At 38.2% G+C, this 20,899-nt stretch overlaps 1 protein-coding gene across 1 annotated transcript in view; it reads right to left on the bottom strand.

Annotated features, from left to right (window-relative positions):
* The window catches only part of ENPP1 (ectonucleotide pyrophosphatase/phosphodiesterase 1), a 75,544-nt gene that overhangs the window by 10,759 nt on the left and 43,886 nt on the right, over nucleotides 1–20,899 (bottom strand). The window contains exons 10-20 of the mRNA XM_018567681.1: nucleotides 18,841–18,906; nucleotides 16,119–16,191; nucleotides 14,782–14,890; nucleotides 13,762–13,893; nucleotides 11,990–12,021; nucleotides 10,566–10,693; nucleotides 4,983–5,055; nucleotides 2,769–2,856; nucleotides 2,512–2,684; nucleotides 1,854–1,905; nucleotides 178–329 (exon numbers count right to left, since the gene is read on the bottom strand). Coding sequence (XP_018423183.1) covers nucleotides 178–329; nucleotides 1,854–1,905; nucleotides 2,512–2,684; nucleotides 2,769–2,856; nucleotides 4,983–5,055; nucleotides 10,566–10,693; nucleotides 11,990–12,021; nucleotides 13,762–13,893; nucleotides 14,782–14,890; nucleotides 16,119–16,191; nucleotides 18,841–18,906 — 1,078 coding nt within the window. The remainder of the gene's footprint in view (nucleotides 1–177; nucleotides 330–1,853; nucleotides 1,906–2,511; nucleotides 2,685–2,768; nucleotides 2,857–4,982; nucleotides 5,056–10,565; nucleotides 10,694–11,989; nucleotides 12,022–13,761; nucleotides 13,894–14,781; nucleotides 14,891–16,118; nucleotides 16,192–18,840; nucleotides 18,907–20,899) is intronic.

Genomic DNA, 20,899 nt, shown 5'->3' with positions numbered 1-20,899 from the left:
GCTCCAGCGGCCACACTGTCCCTGGGTGCCTGACATTAACACTGCAAGTCACAACTGCCCTTAATACCAAGGTAAACATGAACATCCTATTGGAGCAGCCCTGGTGGGAACCAACATCAGTCCTCCACAAGCTTATGGTTTACTGTACTAATGAATGGACAAACAAATAAAGCTTACATTTCTTCCAAGTGTGTATGAACTCCACAGTGGCATCTTAATATTATAGCTGTAGCCACTTATATACTTGTAATTGTACAAAATACAATAATCACTGTTCTTTAAAACCACAGGTCTTCCAAAGGGCAAGTTGAGCTTTTTGGTGTCAGATTCTGTAAGACAAGTAAGAGGACAAGAATGTTAGCACTCATACCTTGCAGCACTGGGGTTCTGGATTCCCATAAAGTACAATATCTGGAGTTAAGAAGATACCTACATTCCTGCAGATGTTTCACCTGGTTGTTTTTGGCTGCTTCCCAAACACAAAAGTTTACAATACTACACTGTGGGGGGAATTGATCGAAACTGGGGAAGACAGAATCTGGAGCAGTTGCACATAGTAGCCAATCAGCTTCTATCTTTAGTTTGTTCAGTTAAGCAGATAAAATGAAAGAGAGAAGCTGATTGGTTGCCATGAAAAACTGCTCTAGCGTCCTCTTTTCCTTTAAAGAAAAACTCCAGTTCGTTTAAAAATGAACCCTTGCTTGTTTTGGTGTAGGGGCTGGCACTCAGAACATATACTTGCCTTATAGTCGGTCCTGCAGCGGTGAGTGCTTACCTCTCTCTCCCTTCGGTCCGGCTGCAATATGTCCTTCTGCATCCTCACATCTAACTGCATTAGACATGATGATGTCAGCAGGGCTTAGACTGCCGGAGACCAAGCTGTGGGGGCTGGTCTAGCAGGCAGGCAGGATGGAGGATCAGATAACTATATTTTTTTTTTTATTTGAGCCCCTAAACTAAAAGCAGTTAACTCTTGCAGGGTGGAGTTAGCCACACAGCAAGCGTTCATTTAAATTCTAGGAGTTCAGCTTTAACAACGTTGCTTGGCTGGTAGGTAGCACTCGCGTAATAAAGCTAGAACAATACTGTGAGCTCAGACTGGCATAATAAAGAAACCCCAGGTGGTGTGTCCATGACAGCCTGGGCTCACAGGAAGGGAATTAAATGACACTAGCCATCATTCAACATGGAAACACAGCATCATCTTGTAAAGGAATGCACTTTCTGCAGGGGACTGCACTGGAGGGAAGGTGAGTACTGCAGAAAATGCTGCTTTTTTTTTTTTTTTTACCAAAATAGCAGAAGCTCTAAGAATATCCCTCAGGTTCTTCTTATTGATGTCTGTGGGTCATATCCTCTATTTGTCCTGGTGATTAGTGTCAGTGGGACAGGGAGTAATAATGAAGTAAAAAAGAATTAACAGATGCCGCTGTTAAAATTTGCAAAGGGGACTCCTGTTCCAGTGACAACTCCTCTCACTTTGGAGAGACTTCCAGTCCTGTCCGGTTTCTCCAGGACAGGAAGGAAAATCTCCCCCAATGGGACCGAGACAAAAAAAAAGCCTGACAAGAGTTTTAACTATGCCATTCTCTATCCAAAATGACATTAAACTTGTTTGGATATAGGTACACCAACGTAGTGAGAATTATTTGCCTTTTACCTGCCATCTTATTACATATAACATTCAATTTCATAAGTAGCACAGAGTTTCAAATGTCCAGAAAGTAACCAATACAGTTTCATTTAAACTATGTTCTTTTCTATAATGAAATGTGTGCTAAATTGAACAGACTCTGTGGTCTGACCATACCTCTATCATAATAGACTAAAAGATTTACATATTTCAAAATTACCTTGCTCTGGGGTAAGCATTAACTGTGCCTTAAATCCTGTTTCTGTAAGACCCTGCAAGAAACACATGGAACATAAGTAATTAAGGAACTTTATTCCTGTAAAAAGCTGTGTTGCTACTTCAGTTGGCCGTTTGGATGCCCTTACAAAACAACTGAGTGGACAACAACGGGAGTGCTTACGACAGGCAGTGACTTGGATGAGGAAGTGCTATTACTGGCAGGACCTCAAGGTGAAAAACTATTTGCTTAATAAAACTGTTTACAGTAATACATGCCTCCAACATTCTGAAAAACGTTTGTAAAAGGATCTTCACACCATTTAAGGCACTATGTAATAAAATGTTGTACATTTTTTATTTAAATTGTTTGGTATTGCCCACACTTATGAAAATGTTTGTTGATCATGCCTATATTTGCAGCAGTGTTACCATGAAGCAAAACAATTTCCTGTTTCTCCGATTTGCATTTCAGAAGTCTGTGGATTACATTTTCTGGATAACCGTCCTTGTCCCTGTGTACAGGTCTATTGACATTCCTCAGAATTTTCCAAATGATAGTAAAAAAGTTTGGGAATCCCTCATAATCTAGCCCATGGTGGTCACTGAGGTAGTAAGCATTTCATAAGTAAAAACACAAAGTGGCAATATCATGTACTTACAGCTAAATTGCAGGAGCATCCAAAAGTGTTCCCAGAGGCACTGTGATTAACTGAGCACTGAAATGGTTCTGACAGTTCTTTTGGCAAGGAAGGCTCATATACCGGCTTTTTCAGTAAATGGTTAAGGCTGCCATGGCTTCCATTGTTGGCTGCAGGCTCAATTCCTAACAAATCTAGATGATATAGCACAGATGTTAGACTAAGTGCATGACTGTACATAAAAATGCAGACCAGAATATTAAAAAAAAAAAACCTACCACACATCAAATTATATATTTCTATGTTTTCAAAGGGCTGAACTTCTGTGTTGTACTTGAACTTGGGACCATAAGCAATGAAGAGAGCCTGGGATAAAATTAGAATTATGAATTGTTATTATCACTATCTGCAAATTTCAACTGAAAAACTACACAGGCACAATAGATTAGCATAGCTGGAATTGCATTATCATTTTCCTTAGAAAAGTCTAGTTATGTGTCGGCGCTATTTTTTCTTTCTATCACAGCAGCCATTATCTAAAGATTTCAGTAGCACATGCATTTGTTTATGGCTGTTACTATGAAGTACAATTATTAAAAGATAGTGATTAAACATTAAAATGTTGATAACCTGTAAAACAATAGAGCCTCACACATATGGCAGATGTCCTGCAGCCTTGGCTTGTGCTGGTCTTTTTAAAAGAACAGGCGGTGTTTATGCTGTTCATCATTGTACCAACATTCTGTCATAGCCATCTTGGTTAACAGGCCAGAGAGACCTTGGAGAAATTGATGGCTTACCATCCAGTGATATATATAGTTGAATTCCATGCTATTAATTTATTTCCGATGTGAATGTGCACTGTAAAGCGCTACGTAAAAATGTTGGTGCTATGTAAATATCTGTAATAAATACTGTTGTTCCACAGCAGAGTTTGCGTCCAGCGCTGTTTTTTACCAATTCTATTAGGTCAGTCGCTCCACAAAATCACAGTATAAGATACAAAGAAGGCTCATGATACCAGTGAACTGTTATTATTGAGTAATAAGAAAAGTTTTAGAATAATATATTTAGTGATGGAGTGGACTCCAGATCCGCTCTAGCTCTTAACGCTGACATGTAATGAAAATTACCTTTCTAACAGGCCACAGTCCAAAAATGTAAAGCTGTATATTTAGATCAATGCTGAAAAAATGCCACACTTAACAAGGTAATTGGACAGAGGACAAATGTGACTACTTAAAATATTCCACAATTAGCAACTGTGTATTAAAACTTTCATAGCAGGTTTGTCACATACAATATATGCCTACTGGCAAATCACAGGCCATGTATGATTTATTTTCCCAAAACCAAAAAGAGATCAGGAAACTTTCACTGTTTTGAAAAACTGTTATATCACATTTTAATGTAAAGTTGGGTGAATGCCGTTCACAAAGCATTAGGGCCACTAGAAGGAGCCAAGTAGTAAAATCTCCTATGCTCCTCGGGTCTGTCGTGCAAATGGCATTTGCTCAGGTATAAAATGGGCAGAAGTTTTCTATATCAGCCCTTTAAAGTAGATCTGAAACCTAAATGAATAATATTCAATTTACTCTGTATAGTAAAAAGTGTCATGGTTGTGTTTTTTTTTTTAAATAAAACACTGTTTTTACATTTTGTCATGCTTCTTTACATCTCAGTGCTGCTAATCTCTTCCAGCAACACTTTGTCACTTCCTGTCTACATGCATTTGCTCCAGTGTTACCTGGATATCACTGCTCTATACTAGCTTCCTGATAGCAATGATGGACCATGTCTGTGCAATGTGCGTCAGCATGCATGGTTGTAGATTCCAGCAGGGGTTCATGTGACAGGGTGACAACACAGAGAAGAACAACTGGAAGACAGCTATCACCCCATAATAGTGACTGAAGAAGTGTCTGAACAAGGACCTCCATGATAGTATCACCAGGTATTCGTTTTTTTTTTCAAAAGATTAAATTAATTTTGAAGTTATAATAACGTATTAAAGCTCATATCAATATTAGTGACTGGGTTCTGATATACTTTAACTAAAATTACAAATAGGGTAGTAAACCACTGAACAATAGGCGAAAAAGTGGCACATCCATCTTCTACCATAATAAAGACCTCAGCTAATATATGGTTTAGAGAATGCCAGATGTGTCCTGGCTAAAAAATAAAAAGACACCGTCACCAGACCTTTTTAACAAAAATCTTCCCATATGATTTTATGTGCATTTAAAATATTTTATGCATGTTATTTACCTGTAAGAGCCTCTCATGTGTAGATTTTCAAATGCCCTGAAACTGCTGCTTGGTGCCGCCATCATGCAAACATAGGTAGTTCTAAAAAGAAGTTGGCCTTCTATGTTTAGATAAATTATCAGCTGGGTAGGGCATTTCAAGGTTATGGGGCCAAGAAGGGCAGTGTAATATAGTGTTCACTAAATGTGACCTCGTCCCTTGGTATCTGCTTCATAGTTTACCTGCATATTCTTGAAAAGATTATCAGAACCATGAAATCCTCCATGGCAGTATTTTGAGACTTCATTTTGTGACCTACAATTAAAAAAAAAAAAAAATGCTAGTTAAATATTTACAAGGCATTGCATTAATGAGTAAGCTCTTCCTGCGCTGCTTTAGTATCCATAGTAGAGAATGAAAACCACATTCACTGTAAGAATATTGTTCAATCGAGAAACATTTTCCAACATGCTCCTTTGAATTTCATCACTGCAGTCAAAGCTGATCATCAAATTGACCCCTGTAACTATTAGAAAGTCAAACAAATGTTCTGAAGTTGATTTTGTTCATTCGAAACAGTCAATGTCAAAGCAGAAATGTAGAAATTATAGATAAACAATGGGACAAATGGCTATTGCAGTAAGGCTGTCCGATTATAAGAATTAAAGTTTTCTTATTCAGCTTATTATTATTCAGCGTATTACACATTTCTATCCATAACTGCCTCGTTTTAACCTTTTCACTGCCAGAGCTGTTTTTGTATTTTATGCACACGTTAAAATGCACATTTTAGGCCTGAAAACTGCTTAAAGTCCCCCAAAATTAAATATTTTATGAAAGCACGGATCATGTAGAAAACAAATGGTGACATTTGCAATTTTCTATGTCACAAAATAGTATTGCAACTGTTGATCAAAGCCAAATTTTCAGTAAAAACAAATCCATTAAAATGTATTTTAGTGCATACAAACACAATATTATACCAAAGTTTTGGTAAAATATTAAAGATGAGGTTGCTCCAAGTAAATGCGTAACAGATATGTCAAGTCTGAAATTTGTGTGCGCCCGTGAAATGGCAAAAATCTTACCCAAAATTGTCCAAAGTCTTCACATCATCAATTTAGAGTTAACTGTGAATGATAGCCCAAGAATTATTGTTCTCACTCTGGAGTAAGTGGAACGTGAATGATAGCCCAAAAATTATTGTTCTCACTCTGGAGCAAGTGGCTTTACCTAACGTGTAGTGCAATCTTTGATTTCATACGTAGGCGCACCCAATTTATGTGTTAACATTCATATAGGCGTGCACATGGGGGCAAGGGGCTTTATAAAGATTTTTGCCTGTTTTTATTAACTTTAACTTTTTTTTTTTTACACTGAACCTTACTGCTATTACATAGGGGGCTTATAGCATCTGATCTCCCTCTGCTCTACCACCGACGTCCACCCTGGCCATCCCAGGCCACCAGAAAGGGCAGCAGAGCTTACAATAAATAGTCAGGCGGGGAGCACATGTTCCAGTGTCTGTGGAAGTGATGTAAAGCTGCACTAATCACTTCCAGTAGAAAGCCAACAGTAAGCTAAACAATAGTGTGTTTGAAGACCCGTGTTGCCACTGATGTATAACACACCTTGGTGGCAGTGAAAAGGTTAAAAACCAGTATCACACACACTGGTAGGCCGATTTACTAAAGGAGTTAAACATCTTCCTTTCAAAAAATTGTGTACTTATTCACATCAATTATGTAGAAAAGCATCTGCACCTGATTAGGTATTCAAAATGATGAAGAATTGGCATTTCACATGATTACATATATGAAGTACATACAGTATATTCACACATTATATTACATGAAGAATCAACTTCTTTAGTAAACCAGCCTCAATCTGTAATTAAAATTACTACATTTTAAAATCTCATTTTAAATTTAGGAATAAAAGCATCAAGTCTGGGAAATTAAACTAACCATAATTTTTTAAACATAGCTTTATCTCGTGTGTTCTTTGCATGCTGTGCTGCAAATTAGCATGACTGAATGGTAGAGGGACAGAAAACCTTTTTTAAGCATGTCAAAACCAGCCTTTGAGTAGGCTGATAATTCTAAGCAGCGCAGCGTCACAGCAGAATAATTATGGGCCTACTTATTATCTAAGCTAAAACTTAAATATGATCCCATCACTGAAACACATTTACAGCAATTACACAGGTACCGAAAATGTGGAATCATTTTTGTCTTAACTTCTTGCCAAATTTAATTGTTGCTATGTCAATTTTCATTATGCAGCCTTTTAAAAAGAGCATATGAATGAACAAGTTCTAGTTTATTAACAGGCCCAGGCTTCTCCTGTTATTGGACAAGTAAGCCAGCAAAAAAGGTGTTTCATTTTGGATTTTTCGTTACTTCCTTTTTCGGGTCCAAAAGTCAATTGGTTTAGGGGGGACCACAATGCCAAAAAAGAAAAGTGTGGAGTCCCCCTTACCAGACGCATTATTTGAGCAGCAGCCTGGCAGAGCTATTCAGTATGGACGTAAAGAAAACATCTACGAAGCCATGAGATTAGGTTCTCATCTTGTCCCCTGTTACTCCATTAGGGCACTGCCTGATAAAAAATGTGCATCCTACTTAATTATTAGCACAGCTGTATCCTAGATTTGTAGCAGCAATGAGGCTATTTTACCCATAGTTACAAATATCAACTTGCTATTCTTGCGCAGATGTCTTCTTTATTTAGAAAACCCTTTCCTAGCACTCTGTATTTATATCCTAATAGCTGCAATTTTCCCTTCTTAACCCCTTCGTGACGGTTGACGTACACTGTGAAAAATAAAGTGTAAAAAAAATGAAATTAAAATTATACAGTGAGGAAAATAATTATTTGATCCCCTGCAGATTTTGCAAGTTTGCCCACGTACATAGAAATGAAAAGGTCTATAATTTGTTATCATAGGTGTATTTTAAATGATAGAGACAGAATATCAACCAAAAATCCAGAAAAAAACACATGATACTAATGTTATAAATTGAGTTGCTGTCCGGTGAGTAAAATAAGTATTTGATCCCCTACCAACCAACAATAATTCTGGCCCACAGACTGGCTATGTGGTACACAAATTAGTCCTGTCAATTTAAGAAGGTGCTCCTAATGACAACTGGTTATGTATATACAAGACACCTGTCCACGGAATCTCTTTCTTCCATTCAAACCTCACCACCATGGGCAAGACCAAAGAGCTGCCAGAGGACATTAGGGACAAGATTATAGACCTGCACAAGGCTGGAGTGAGCTACAAGACTATCAGCAAGAACCTTAGTGAGAAGGAAACAACTGTTGGAGCGATTATTCACAAATGGAAGGAATACAAAATGACCATCAATCGTCCTCGGTCTGGAGCACCATGCAAGATTTCGCCTTATGGGGTAAGGATGATCATGAGAAAAGTGAGGGATCAGCCCAGAACTACATGGGAGGAGCCTGTGAATGACTTCAAGGCAGTTGGGACCACAGTCACCAAACAAACCATTGATAACACAATACACCACCATAGATTGAGATCGTGCAGCGCCCGCAAGGTCCCCCTCCTCAAGAAGGCACATGTACAGGCCCGTCTGAAGTTTGCCCATGAACAATTAAATGATTCAGAGAAGGATTGGGAGAAGGTGTGGTGGTCAGATGAGACCAAAATTGAGCTCTTTGGCATTAACTCGACTCACCGTGTTTGGAGAAAGAAAAATGCTGACTATGACCCTAAGAACACCATCCCTACAGTCAAGCACGGAGGTGGAAACATTATGCTGTGGGGCTGTTTCTCTGCTAAAGGTACAGGCCAACTTTGCCGCATTGAAGGGCCAATGGACGGGGCCATGTATTGTAAAATCTTAGATGAGAACCTCCTTCCCTCAGCCAGAACACTGAAGATGGGTCGTGGATGGGTCTTTCAGCATGACAATGACCCAAAACAAAGCAGTGGCTCAAGAAGAAGCCCATTAAGGTCATGGAGTGGCCTAGCCAGTCCCCAGACCTTAATCCTATAGAAAATGTATGGGGGGAGCGGAAACTTCGAGTGGCCAAGCGACAGCCAAGAAACCTTAAGGATTTAGAGAAGATATGTACAGAAGAGTGGACCAAAATCCCTCCTGAGATGTGTGCAAACCTGGTAACCAACTACAAGAAACATCTTACCTCTGTGCTTGCCAACAAGGGTTTCTACACCAAGTACTTAGTCATGTTTTGCTTGAGGATCAAATACTTATTTTACGCACTGAACCTCAACTCTAGTAATAACATTTGTATCATGTGTTTTTTTTGGATTTCTGGTTGATATACTGTCTCTATCATTTAAAATACACCTATGATAAAAATAATAGACCTTTCATTTCTTTGTAAGTGGGCAAACTGACAAAATATGCAGGGGATCAAATAATTATTTATTTCACTGTATATAAATAATTTTTTTATACTATAATAATTATTATAAAAAAAAATTTCTAAAAAATAATAATCAAAACTAGTGAAAAAAAAAGGGTTTTCTACGTTTTTTCCTAATTCTTTTTACATTTTATTCCAACTAAGTGAGGCGTTAGATACACGTTTGATATAATTATATAGCCCTATGTGTCCTCTGAAAAAAACACTATATAATATGTGTGGGTACATTTAGTAAGAAAGTATATTACTGACATGGAAGAATCACACAGCAAAAATGTAAAAAGTGTGTCAGTCATTTACGAACAGAAGCTGAAAAAAAGCTCAGTCATGAAGGGGTTAAAGTGACACTAAACTCAGGAGTTAAATCTTAAAAATGCATTCAAGTACCTTAACTATTAGGAAAAATGTATCTTATTTGTGTATCACTCAGCTGTAGATCCTCCAATCATCTCTGAATTGGTACTTACACTGTCCTTCCCTTCTGGAGGGTGTCTACTTTTGTTCCCTATGGTCCCTGTGTGTGTTGTAAAGTAGCCAACACTCGAAGCTCACTCTCTTGATAGGCTACAATCTCGATAAAAATTAGTAAACTAAACATGAAATTGTAGTCCATCACAGGAGCAAGCTTGGAGTGGTGGCTACTTTACAACACACCCAGCGACCATAGGGAACAAAAGTCGCCAACCTCCAGAAGGAAGGACAGTGTCAGCATTAAAGGAGAACTATGAGGCGAGTGCTTTTCACTCACCTCATAGTTCTAGCCGACCTGCGACAATGAAACTGTCACAGGTCGGCTCAGTAGATTGGGAGGTGAGCGAACACATATCGGCGTCCGCTCACCTCTCTATCCTGTCACGGCTCTCTGCCGTGACAGGGGAGGGGCTGGGTTCCCCCCTCCCGCTCCGATCCGCCAGTGCTGACTGGCAGAACGAACGGGGGCGGGTACAGCTGGCTCTGCTAGATAGGCAGAGCCAGCTGTCACTCACGCAGCTGGGCGGATCCCGGCACAATTGTCGGGATCCGCTTCAGCTGTGGTGTCTCAGTATACCAGGAGCAGCAGCTCGCGGTATACTGAGCCTAGGGTGACGGGAGGATGCTAGTTTGTGTCCTCCCGTTACCCTAAGGAGAACTATGGGGAAAAGCCTTAACCCCATAGTTCTCCTTTAATTCAGAGATATTTGAAGATCTACAGCCAAGTGATACACAAATAAGATACATTGTTGTTAATAGTTAAAGTACTTGAATGTATTTTTAGGATTTAACTCCTGAGTTTAGTGTCACTTTAAATTAGTGATTATTGCAACCAATTTTTACCACCACTGTTTGTTTTAGAGACTGTAATATACCTATTATTTATGTAGAAATAAAAATATGAACATATATTCTATCAAACTTACTTTGCAACTTGCCATTTGGGATCACAGTAAAAGTGAAGTGCTTCAATTCTGTCATTTTTAGCAAAATGTAAACGCTTAGGCAAGTCCTGCTTCAGAAATGGTTTGAAATGCTGATTCTTCTCTCTGCACTATGATATTGATAAATGGTGTTACTTTTTCTTGAAGTTACAATATACACATATATTACACGGATCAAAGGCAGTTTATGAATCATATAGTGATGTGAGTAAATTATGGTGCATGGCAACTCATATTCTAAAGGTCTTTAATGGGATTGCCAGTATAAATGCACCCTAGAGTGAACTAACCACCTTTAATGTATTCCTTCTAAGCAACAGTGGTATCTCCTTCTCACCACAGCCTAACGTGCTTGGCAGATTAGTCAGTTAAATATAAAACACTGAGGGGGTTATTCACAAAGCTGCCAAAGGCAGCCGAGTGAATAACCCAGCCGAAGTAAAGTGAGCCGAACGCTGTTCGGCTATTTACTTCAGCCTTATACGGCTGATTTCAGCCGCACATCAGCTAAAAATAGCCGTACATCAGCTGCCTTCCATCAGCCGAAGTGCCTATTCTCATAGGAGCCGAACGGCAGTGAGTGAATAGCGGAATGCCGTGCTTGGCTATTCTGCTTGGTACCTCCGAGGTGAACCAGCAGTAAAATTTTCCAACATTTCACCTTGGTTTGAACTTTTCTTTACCACCACAACTTCCCATATCATACAATGTAAAAGAGAACTATAGCTACACCCTTTTTTGCCTTTAGTCCCCTTTTGGGTCAAATGAATACGTTTACTAATGTACTCCTGATAGTCACCGCTCTCTGCATGGAGAACACCGTGAGCTGAGCGATCCATGATTTGTGAACACTCAGCTCTCAATCTATATAGCAGGCATGTGACAGTGGCAGTATCACACGCGTGCTCTAAGTATAGGGTGGAGTACATCCTATTCTCCCAATACTTGTCAACTAAGCTTGCAGGAAAAGCAGATTTTTGCCATGAAACTAGGCAACGTGCAGCAAAATGATAAAGTATGATTTTAGCAATCTTCAATAAACAGACCTCTCCAGTTTGACAGTACAGATGTAATTTTAAATACAGCAGATAAATTCATTGGTTTGGCCATTGCAGTGTCCCTTATAGGAAACTAGCAACTCAAGAGCCATGATTGTTGTTGCACAGAACCCATAAGAGTAATCTATTTTCTGGGAAAACAGTTAATCTAAAAATCAATGGCTTAGATGGAACATACACACTTCATCATTTTCAAGGTAGTACGTGGGAATATTGTTAAAGAAACCCATAAAAATTCTTAAACCATATGTTGTTTTAATCGGTATACAAAAATAAATAAGACAAAAATGTTAGCTCTGAAAATGTAACATGCATATTATAATTTCATGTACTACAAAAACAACTTACTGTAAGATTCTTGGAGAAATCTGCATAGTCAACTGGAAAAGCCATACCAGACAATTACATACCTGAATTGGTGATACAAAGTCAAATACATGGTACAAAATGTTATACTTAGCAATACAGTAAATAATATATTAAAGTGTATGTATAAGCAAAACTTTTTATTTAGTTTTGGATAGAGTAAGGAAGTGTAAAGTTCACCGCACAGGTTACATTATACCATCTCCTTTAGATCTACCAATATATAGTGCAAGGCCCAGCCTGATTTAAGTAGGTCTTCATATTACAAAGTTTTGGAAGATCTAAAGTTGACACAGAGATTGTATGGTCAGATGTTAACATGTATGTGAAGCCTTAGACCCTCTGTGAAGTTTGTATTGCTGTTTGTGTCCTCATTGGGGAGTTCATCGGTTCTATTTTAATCTGATGATCAATGTAAGGGAAAATCTAAAGTGTCATAGTTGTCACCAGAGCAAGAAAAATTTAAACCCGAGGAATTCCCCTTCCTTTGGGAGATTTCCTCTAACTTCCAATTACACCTTTAAGATAGGAAGGAAGTGAAAGGAAATCTCTGAAAGGAAACACAGACATTAAGAAATAAACAGGACAGGAGATTTAACCCATCCCTACTCTATCCAACACTAAAAAAAGTTTTGCTAAACAAACACTTTATTATTTGCTTGAAATAAAGCCAAGACAATATATAAATGTAACATTCAGTTAAATATGAGACACCTATAGCTTTTCTTTTACAGGTTAGATAACTGCCAATGCCAGATATTGACAATGAAGTAGAGCGAGCCAGTTGCAAACCATTACACCACTATAAGCTAAAACCCATTGTCTCCTGCTGTTAAAATGAATGACGGTGTGTAAAACATTTAGAGGATTATTCACTTAGTGAATAACCGAGTGAATAACCGAGCCGAAGTGAAGTGAGCCGAACGCTGTTCGGCTATTTACTTCAGCCTTGTACGGCTGATTTTCACTTGGGCCGGTGAGTTTGCCCAAGAAACTTTCTGCAAATGAGTAGATCTTAGATGCATCGATTACTTGTGTTCCTGTAACAACCCAAAGTCAAGTCAGAAGACATCAGTATTGAATAAAATGAAGGAGCGCCAGCCAAGGCATTGGCCTATACACATACAGCACAGCAATGAAGTAATAAAATGAACTAGGATCACACTAATCCAGCACGTTATTACTCTGAGTTGCCCCACTCAAGCGGCGGCCATATTGAGTGGGGCACGTGAGATAATTAACTTGCTGGATTACTGTGATCCTAGTTCATTTTATTACTTTTATTGCTGTGCTGTATGTGCATAGGCCAATGTAGTTGGATCTGTATGTGCGTTATAATTAATCGAAATTAATCGATTAATCGATTTTAAAAAATTCGATTAATCGAACACGAAAATTTTAATCAGTACCAGCCCTATAAAAAAGGTTAAAAAATTGTTTTCTGTATCTTTTGAGCAGGATCAGCTACATTATGGTGACAAAACAATTGAGAACCTGCTTAAAACATAATTACACAGTTGATTCCATAATCGTGAGTAACGTGTACAGACTTTCCAGTGTATTGATTATACGCAAAATGTGACTGGCACAAAGGACACAATAAAAGCGATATGAAATACAGCTTTCATTGTTTCCAATTCACAACCCAGCTGGATGACTAACACAATTATTTGCTTAAAACAAATAATTATATCATTCAGTAGAACAAATTAAAATAAGCCTTGTTAACAGCAGATAGTATGATAAGTACATACAAGAGAAATACTCATCTGGTACTCGAGTGGGTCTTAGACGTGCTGATGGCCCATATATCACTACATAATCTTCAGAGGTATTCATGTATGATGTCAGATATGCTATATTTTCACAGCGTGATTCCTCCATGCCTAAAATCGATTCCACCAAACATATTTATTCAAAACATGAAGTAACACAGCAAAGAATGACTTTTAAACATAAGCACTAATATAGACAACTGCTTCATAAATTCTACTCAGCATTTATAAAGCCATTAGCCAGCCCAGAACAGTAATTTTGAAGGCACATTGGGCCATTGACCTTATTTCATAAACTTGAAGCTAGAAGAGGTTAGTGCACTACAATAACCATGGTAGAAACGCCAATTTGCTCATTTGATAAAAAATTGTTTCAAATAAAGTAGAAACATAGTTTAACCACTTGCTGACGGGGTGATAAACCCCCTTCCTTTCCAGGCCATTTTTCAATATTCAAGCCTTATTATAATATAAGCCTTAATATAATTTTAAGCCAGTCAAGAAATGTCACAAATAAGGAGTTATCTTGGCTATGCCCCTTAGTTTCCACAAACTGCAATTATCTGGTGCTAATTATAGTAGCTGCATATGAATTGAAGGAAAGTAGGGGTTCTGAAGTGTGAGAGGAGCTAGAAGTGTCAGGGAGAGAAAAGGTACAGAACCAGCAACAACAAAAAACAAGTGTAGGAAATCATCAACGACATGTTGAAATAAAGCAACAGAAAGCCCAACAGAAAAGGTCACCGCTGAGATCTGAGCACCAGCAAATAGCCTGATGCCTAACTGTGTCCCAGAAAGCTGGCTACACCGCACACAACTGCCAACTACCTGACTGGACAGATAGTAGGCCTACATTTTTTTTAGCAAGGCTTAGCAACTGATTTTTTTTTTTGTCTGACTTATTTCAAATATTTTTGTCTTCTTGCAGTTTGAGTAAATAAGACATGGGTAATATAGACAAGTACATTCATTTGAAAAAAAGCCACCAAACAATCTTACCATGGTCTGAAAGAAGCAGAAGATTTACACATTTGTCCAGCTGCATTTGTTTAAGTCCATCCATCAACATTCCAACTATACGGTCTACAGTCATGAGAGCTTTTATTACCTGTGGAAACATCTGCATTGTTATCATAAACTACATCAAATTACCATAGGTGTATGCTTACTATTTGTCCTGACCGAATTGTCCCATATACCAAAAAATTGCCTTTTACAAAAAGAAAAGTTCCAGCATTTTACATTGAAGTCTGATCAAAATGTTGCAAAACATTTTCTTATGGTGTTCTTGCAATAGTGTCTGGGGGTTATTATTGCTAACACTGCCACCAATAAAGATTGTTATCATCACTGACAACAATGAATGTGGGTTTTTTTTTATCACTGACACTGACCACAATGAATGGGGGGTTATATTGCGGACACTGACCACAATGAATGGGGGGTTATATTGCGGACACTGACCACAATGAATGGGGGGTTATATTGCGGACATCTGACACAGAGACCAATGAAGGGGGCTATTATTACTCACACAGAGACCAATGAAAGGAATGTATTTTTACTGACACCATCACTATTGAAGGAGAGTTATTAACATTGTCAAGAAGAGGGCTAGTTTTTGCTGACACTTAGATAGGGATTGTTATTTTTTTACACTGAAACCAATGAAGGTGGTGTCATTATTATTGGCACTGAGATCAATGGGGGGGTTGTTATTACTGGCACTGAGACCAGTGAAGGTGGGCTATTATTACTCACAGTGCGACCAATGAAGGTGGGATCATTATTACTGACAATGAGACCATTAAAGAGGGTTTGTTATTACTCACAGTAAGCCCAATGCTGGTGGGCTGTTATTTTTGACACTGACAAACAATAAGGGGCTATGGGGGGTAATCATGACTGACACAGAGACCAATGAAAGGGGGTTATTAATGACAATATCACCACTGAAGGACAGTTATTATTACAGACACTGAGACCAATAAAGGGGCTTATTATGTACAGTAAGACCAATGAAGGTGGGGTCTTTATTACTGACAAGCACAAGGAGGTGGGAAAGGGTATTGTCAAGGCTGATGTTTAAAAGAAATACCATAGATCTGAATTTGATAGTTTTGACATGCATAAAGTCAACTTTTTGACTTAATTATGCATGCTGCACTATGATTTTTTTCATCATATACTAGTCAGAATTACCCAGGTCTAGACAGGTTTACTTTAACAAACTTATTAACACTTCAGTTATAATTAGTATTCCCTATTCAGATTTAAACCATGACAAAATATTAAAGTAAGCAGAGTAAATGACAATAATGAAGTGTTTTACTTACTGCACTGCTCACTGGACCGTATTTGTGTCCTGACGAGTCTGGTTCTTCTAAATACAGAGTGTAAAAGTGTGGTCTAAATCAAACAGTGCCAAGAATGACACACACTTGTCAATTAATCTGCATTATAAAGCAATATCCAGCTAAAATCAAGGATCAGTTTGAATAAATGTGTGAGTAAATGTTTCCAAGCCATTAATACATCAGCTATACTTTTAACTAGAGCTCTAGACAAAATGTATTTTAAAAATGTGAGTTAGAGCGGGGAAGGTTTCGAACAATTACCAGGTTTTCATTGCTATCTACAGTATGTCTCCAACTATGTAGATATCCCCTCACTTTCTTGACAGGAAGAAAGAAGAAATGATTCCAGCAAGGACACCGAGAGCAATAAAAAGCTAACAAGGGATCTAACCTGTTCCCACTCTCATTCATAACTGAAATAAAACACTTGACTCGTGTTCCACTAAAACTCATAAGAAAAAGAGCAATGTATTGCTGTATAAATTACTTTCTAAAATCACAGGGCTGGAGGCATGTCTCACTGCTCTACCTTCAGTGATGCTCCCTACTGCCTCTCATGCAATCCTTGTGCACTACCCAAATAAACGTGCCTGTAAGTTGCTTGTCAGCATCTTAGGGTGCCCCGGCTGATCCCATCTTGGTAAAACTACTAAAGCTTTATCCAGAGAGGTACCAATTACATGGAAGGTAAGTATGGTCTAATCCTGTTGTGGATACACAGGACCAACACTCTTCAGCTACACAGGGAACTATTAGGGAGATGTAGTAGGGCAGGGTATAGTTCTTTACATTGTGTGCCATTAGTTATGGTGAACCATCTCCACCATCCAATTTGTAGCTCAGGGACTTTCAGTTTCATATTGCCTGCCAGTAACTTTGTGGAAGAGTCTCCAGATTCCAATGTTTGGGGTATGGGATTGGGAGTCTACCTTATCTTCTCAGCTGGCCAGCCTCTGGTGAATTTGTCATCAGTGGGTTGGACCCGACTTTGACAAGACAGCTGAACACTGTTTCAGAAGGCTCTCTTATGAGTCCTCCCTTCTGGGAAGAGAAACAGTTGAGAAGGATGTGTCTGTGTGGTTTCACATTGCCTGCCAGTAATTACGTGGAAGAAGCTTCAGATTCCTGTGTTTGGGGTGTGGGGTTGGGAGTCCAGCTTTTGTTCTCAGTTGGGAAATATAGGGGGGAAAAAGGCGAAAATAAAGAATACAAATGCAGCCACCACATTTAAGAATTGGTAAGCTGCAATATATAATATGTTTGCTTTTAGGTTTAGATAGGCTTTAATATTTTGACATGAAAATGTACTGGGTAGAGGTTTAATCCACTTAGGTGCAACAATCATGACTTATCCTAACATTATTTTCAGTAATGAGAGCAGAAAAGAGAATCACATGGCTGAAAATAATGTTTGAATTAGCAGATGAATTGAGCTTTATACTTTTTGCCATTTCACGGATGAAAGACACTCAAATATTGATATCTAGTACTTTGCTTTGGCATATTTTCTTTTATGCGATTTGCCATATTGCTCCAAAATGGAATTTATGCTTCAGCTGTCCTTATTCCTGGACAGTTTGTGTGCAAATGAGAATATATAAATAAAAGCATTAAATAAAATAAATAATGAATACTAATACTAACCACATTACAATTCAACATTTTCCACAATAGTGGCCCTTCAACAAAGACCTTCTTTTACAGAGGATGCTATATTCATTTTTGCCAAAATACATTTTATTACAAGTGGGATATGTGAAATAAATAATGAGCCACACATGCTCTCTTTCTAGATTTAAACATGCATTTGGCTCCTGCTTGTTACTTTAGAAAGTTGGCTGTTGTAATTTTTTCTGACTTTGAATGAAGTATTCAAGAACATGGCCATACCCAAAGTATTACCACCGCTCCATGCTCACTCCTGTAAAAGACTACAATCTCATGTTAAATTTACTAATTTGTATTGAGATTGTAGTCCATCGTGGGAGTGAGCTTCGAGCGGTGTCTACTTTACAACACACACAGAGACCCTGGGGAACAAAAGTAGCCACCCTTCAGAAGGAAGGACAGTGTCAGTATGAATTCAGAGATGATTTGAGGATCTACAGCCGAGCGATACACAAATAAGATACATTTTTGTTAATAGTTAAGGAACTTGAATTTTTAAGGTTTAACTCAGTTTAGGGTCAGTAAATGATTTCAGGTTACAGATTTACACTGTTGCGGAGTGTTACTGCACACAGTTTAACATCTGTTACTGTATGTCACACATTATTGTGCACTGTCGTACGACACCCCATTCATTTGTAATGGGCAGTCAATGCAAGGCAACAAAGTTTTAAGGGAATTGCACCTTTTTTTCAATGCAACGCAGAACAATGCACAAGACAGCTTAAGAATTAATGCCTTACCATGCATTGCAGTAACATACAGTAAAACACATTTTACCATGAATCAACTACAAAGCAAAGATGTAAAACTGGCTTAGGGTTGCCTGGCCAGCGTTTTATCGGTGCTTCATTGTTTCAAGAGTATACTATACAACGCCTAAAATAGTCCTAAGTTCTAAACTCTGTTATCTTTAGAATAAGTCTTAAATATTAAACTTTAATACAGACTCTAATAACAATACATAGTACATTTCAGACATATTTTAGGTATTTGTTTAAAGTCCTGTAATCATTATCATGTATTACCTTACCTCATATTTTCAGGTAGACTTAGCCATTTAAGGACTGATATGACTCGGTTTTCAAAAGGAACTGATCTGGGGGTAAAAAAAAATAAAAAATTGCACATTATTTAATAAAGGCTACAAAGAGTAAATCATTAGGTGTAGTGACCCTGAGAAACCAATCAGAATTACACAGTTTAAGTGCATTTACTTCAAGTACAGAAAAATACCAGTTGATCCGGATTAGAAATCCAGTATTTGTGTAACTTCCTTTACACTAAAGAAAAGGAGGAAAGGGGAGGTGTTCTGTGGTCCAAATCAGGAGAGCAGCCTAGGGTGACAATGCTGTTCCTCCATATATGCATTCCAGTGGGTGAGTATATTTTTAATTTTGGGTTTAGATAGGCTTTAAGGTAAATAACGTCAGATCAGTATATAATGGATTCTAGTAGGTTGTTCTGGGTATTGCTCCCTGCAGCTTGCACTGAAAAATCAGTAAATCCAAAAATTGGCACACTAGTGAAATAGCTATTATTATAATGTTTCTTTAACACAATAGCAACCTAGCTATAAGTTATCAAAAAGAAAAGATTACACGATTTTAAAATCCAAGCCACATAGTGCATATATATATATAAGTTTAAGATAAGACAGAAGCTTGGTGCTTCTTGGGCAAACTCACCGGCCCAAGTGGCTCCGTTGACCAACTAAGGGAATGGGGAGGAGTCAGGTGACATCAACATCACCGGACTCCTCCCCCTTCCCTTCATTAGCCGACGGAGCCACTTGGGGAAGGGGGGAGGAGTCCGGTGACGTCGATGTCCGTGACATCACCGGATCTTCGACGGGACTCCCGAAAGCCGGCGGACAGGTGAGTCTTTTCATTTTCGATCAAAAATATTTTAATCGATCAAAAAGTTTAATTAATCGAGGAATTAATCGTTAATTTTGCCTGCCCTAATTTATAGAGTCGTATTTCCACGTATCTCCAAGACTGAGCCCATAAGGGTGAAATGTGTCAGAGGTGGGAGGTTTGGAGGCAGGGACAACAGTGTGTATGTTGGCATTCAATAAAGTGATGGCATGCATTGTGCAGTGTATTTACTTTGGTGTACTGAGGCGCAGGAGCTTGGACAGGCTCACGGCCTGCACCTGCTATACTTCTGTACACAGGAGCCTCTGTAAAAATTAGAGATAGAGCTCCTCTTTCTATTGGCTGCGATAAATGATTTTTTTTTCCCTTGTTGCCCAAAGATTACAAAACCCTAGTGCAAGATATGCTAATAAAGTGTAAAAGTGATAAATAACTATTACTACAGCAGCTGTATCAATACCAAATGGTAAAGAAAAATGTATGAACAATAACATATCACGCTATAACACATACATAACAATCTAAAGTGCAAAGGGACAAATGATTTCCAACCTATGTGCAAATTATACTATTTAAAGTTCCCTTTTTTATTTTTAAAGGCAAAATTGCAACCTCTTAAGAAAAACAGCAGAGATAAAAACAAATCTTAAAAATCACTCTACCAATAACTACCAATCCTTGGCCTGAATATCCACCATGAGGTAAGCATTTTCATAGCTTTATTCTATGAAAAACAGAAAGCTTTGTATTTCTATAAAAGAGTTCAGAAGGCAAATGGGGGAACCTGGATTTTGCTTTTTTCATTTGTTTTTTGGATTATTGCATGACCAAAACTGTGAAAGCACTATATTTTCCACTAGGGTCCAAATGTATATGCATGTTTGCTTATAATAATCAAAATATAATACCAACATAATTGGCATTTGTTTCTCAGCTGCAACAGTTGAGGACAAAAAAATGTGCTTTGTAACAAGTACATTGTCAAAAAAAATGTGGGATACTTGATTTTCACTGTTCCAGGTTGTTGTACCATAAAGAAAACAGCAAATTATCTCTAGATGTATTTACTCTGTGCCTATAACTCACTGTTTATCTCCTAAACTTTGACCCTTACACAGACAATTTGTTTAGTCCAACCTGTGACAGTAGTACCACAAAACCCAGTGTCTTAATGCATTGTTACTGACTGACAGATGAAGATACTAAAGAGCA

The sequence above is a fragment of the Nanorana parkeri genome, unplaced genomic scaffold (assembly GCF_000935625.1).
Source record: "Nanorana parkeri isolate BGI_ZX_2015 unplaced genomic scaffold, ASM93562v1 scaffold1083, whole genome shotgun sequence".
Lineage (NCBI taxonomy): Eukaryota > Metazoa > Chordata > Amphibia > Anura > Dicroglossidae > Nanorana > Nanorana parkeri.
Note: the sequence above shows the minus strand (reverse complement) of the source record. Positions and strands in the feature narration are given on the sequence as shown.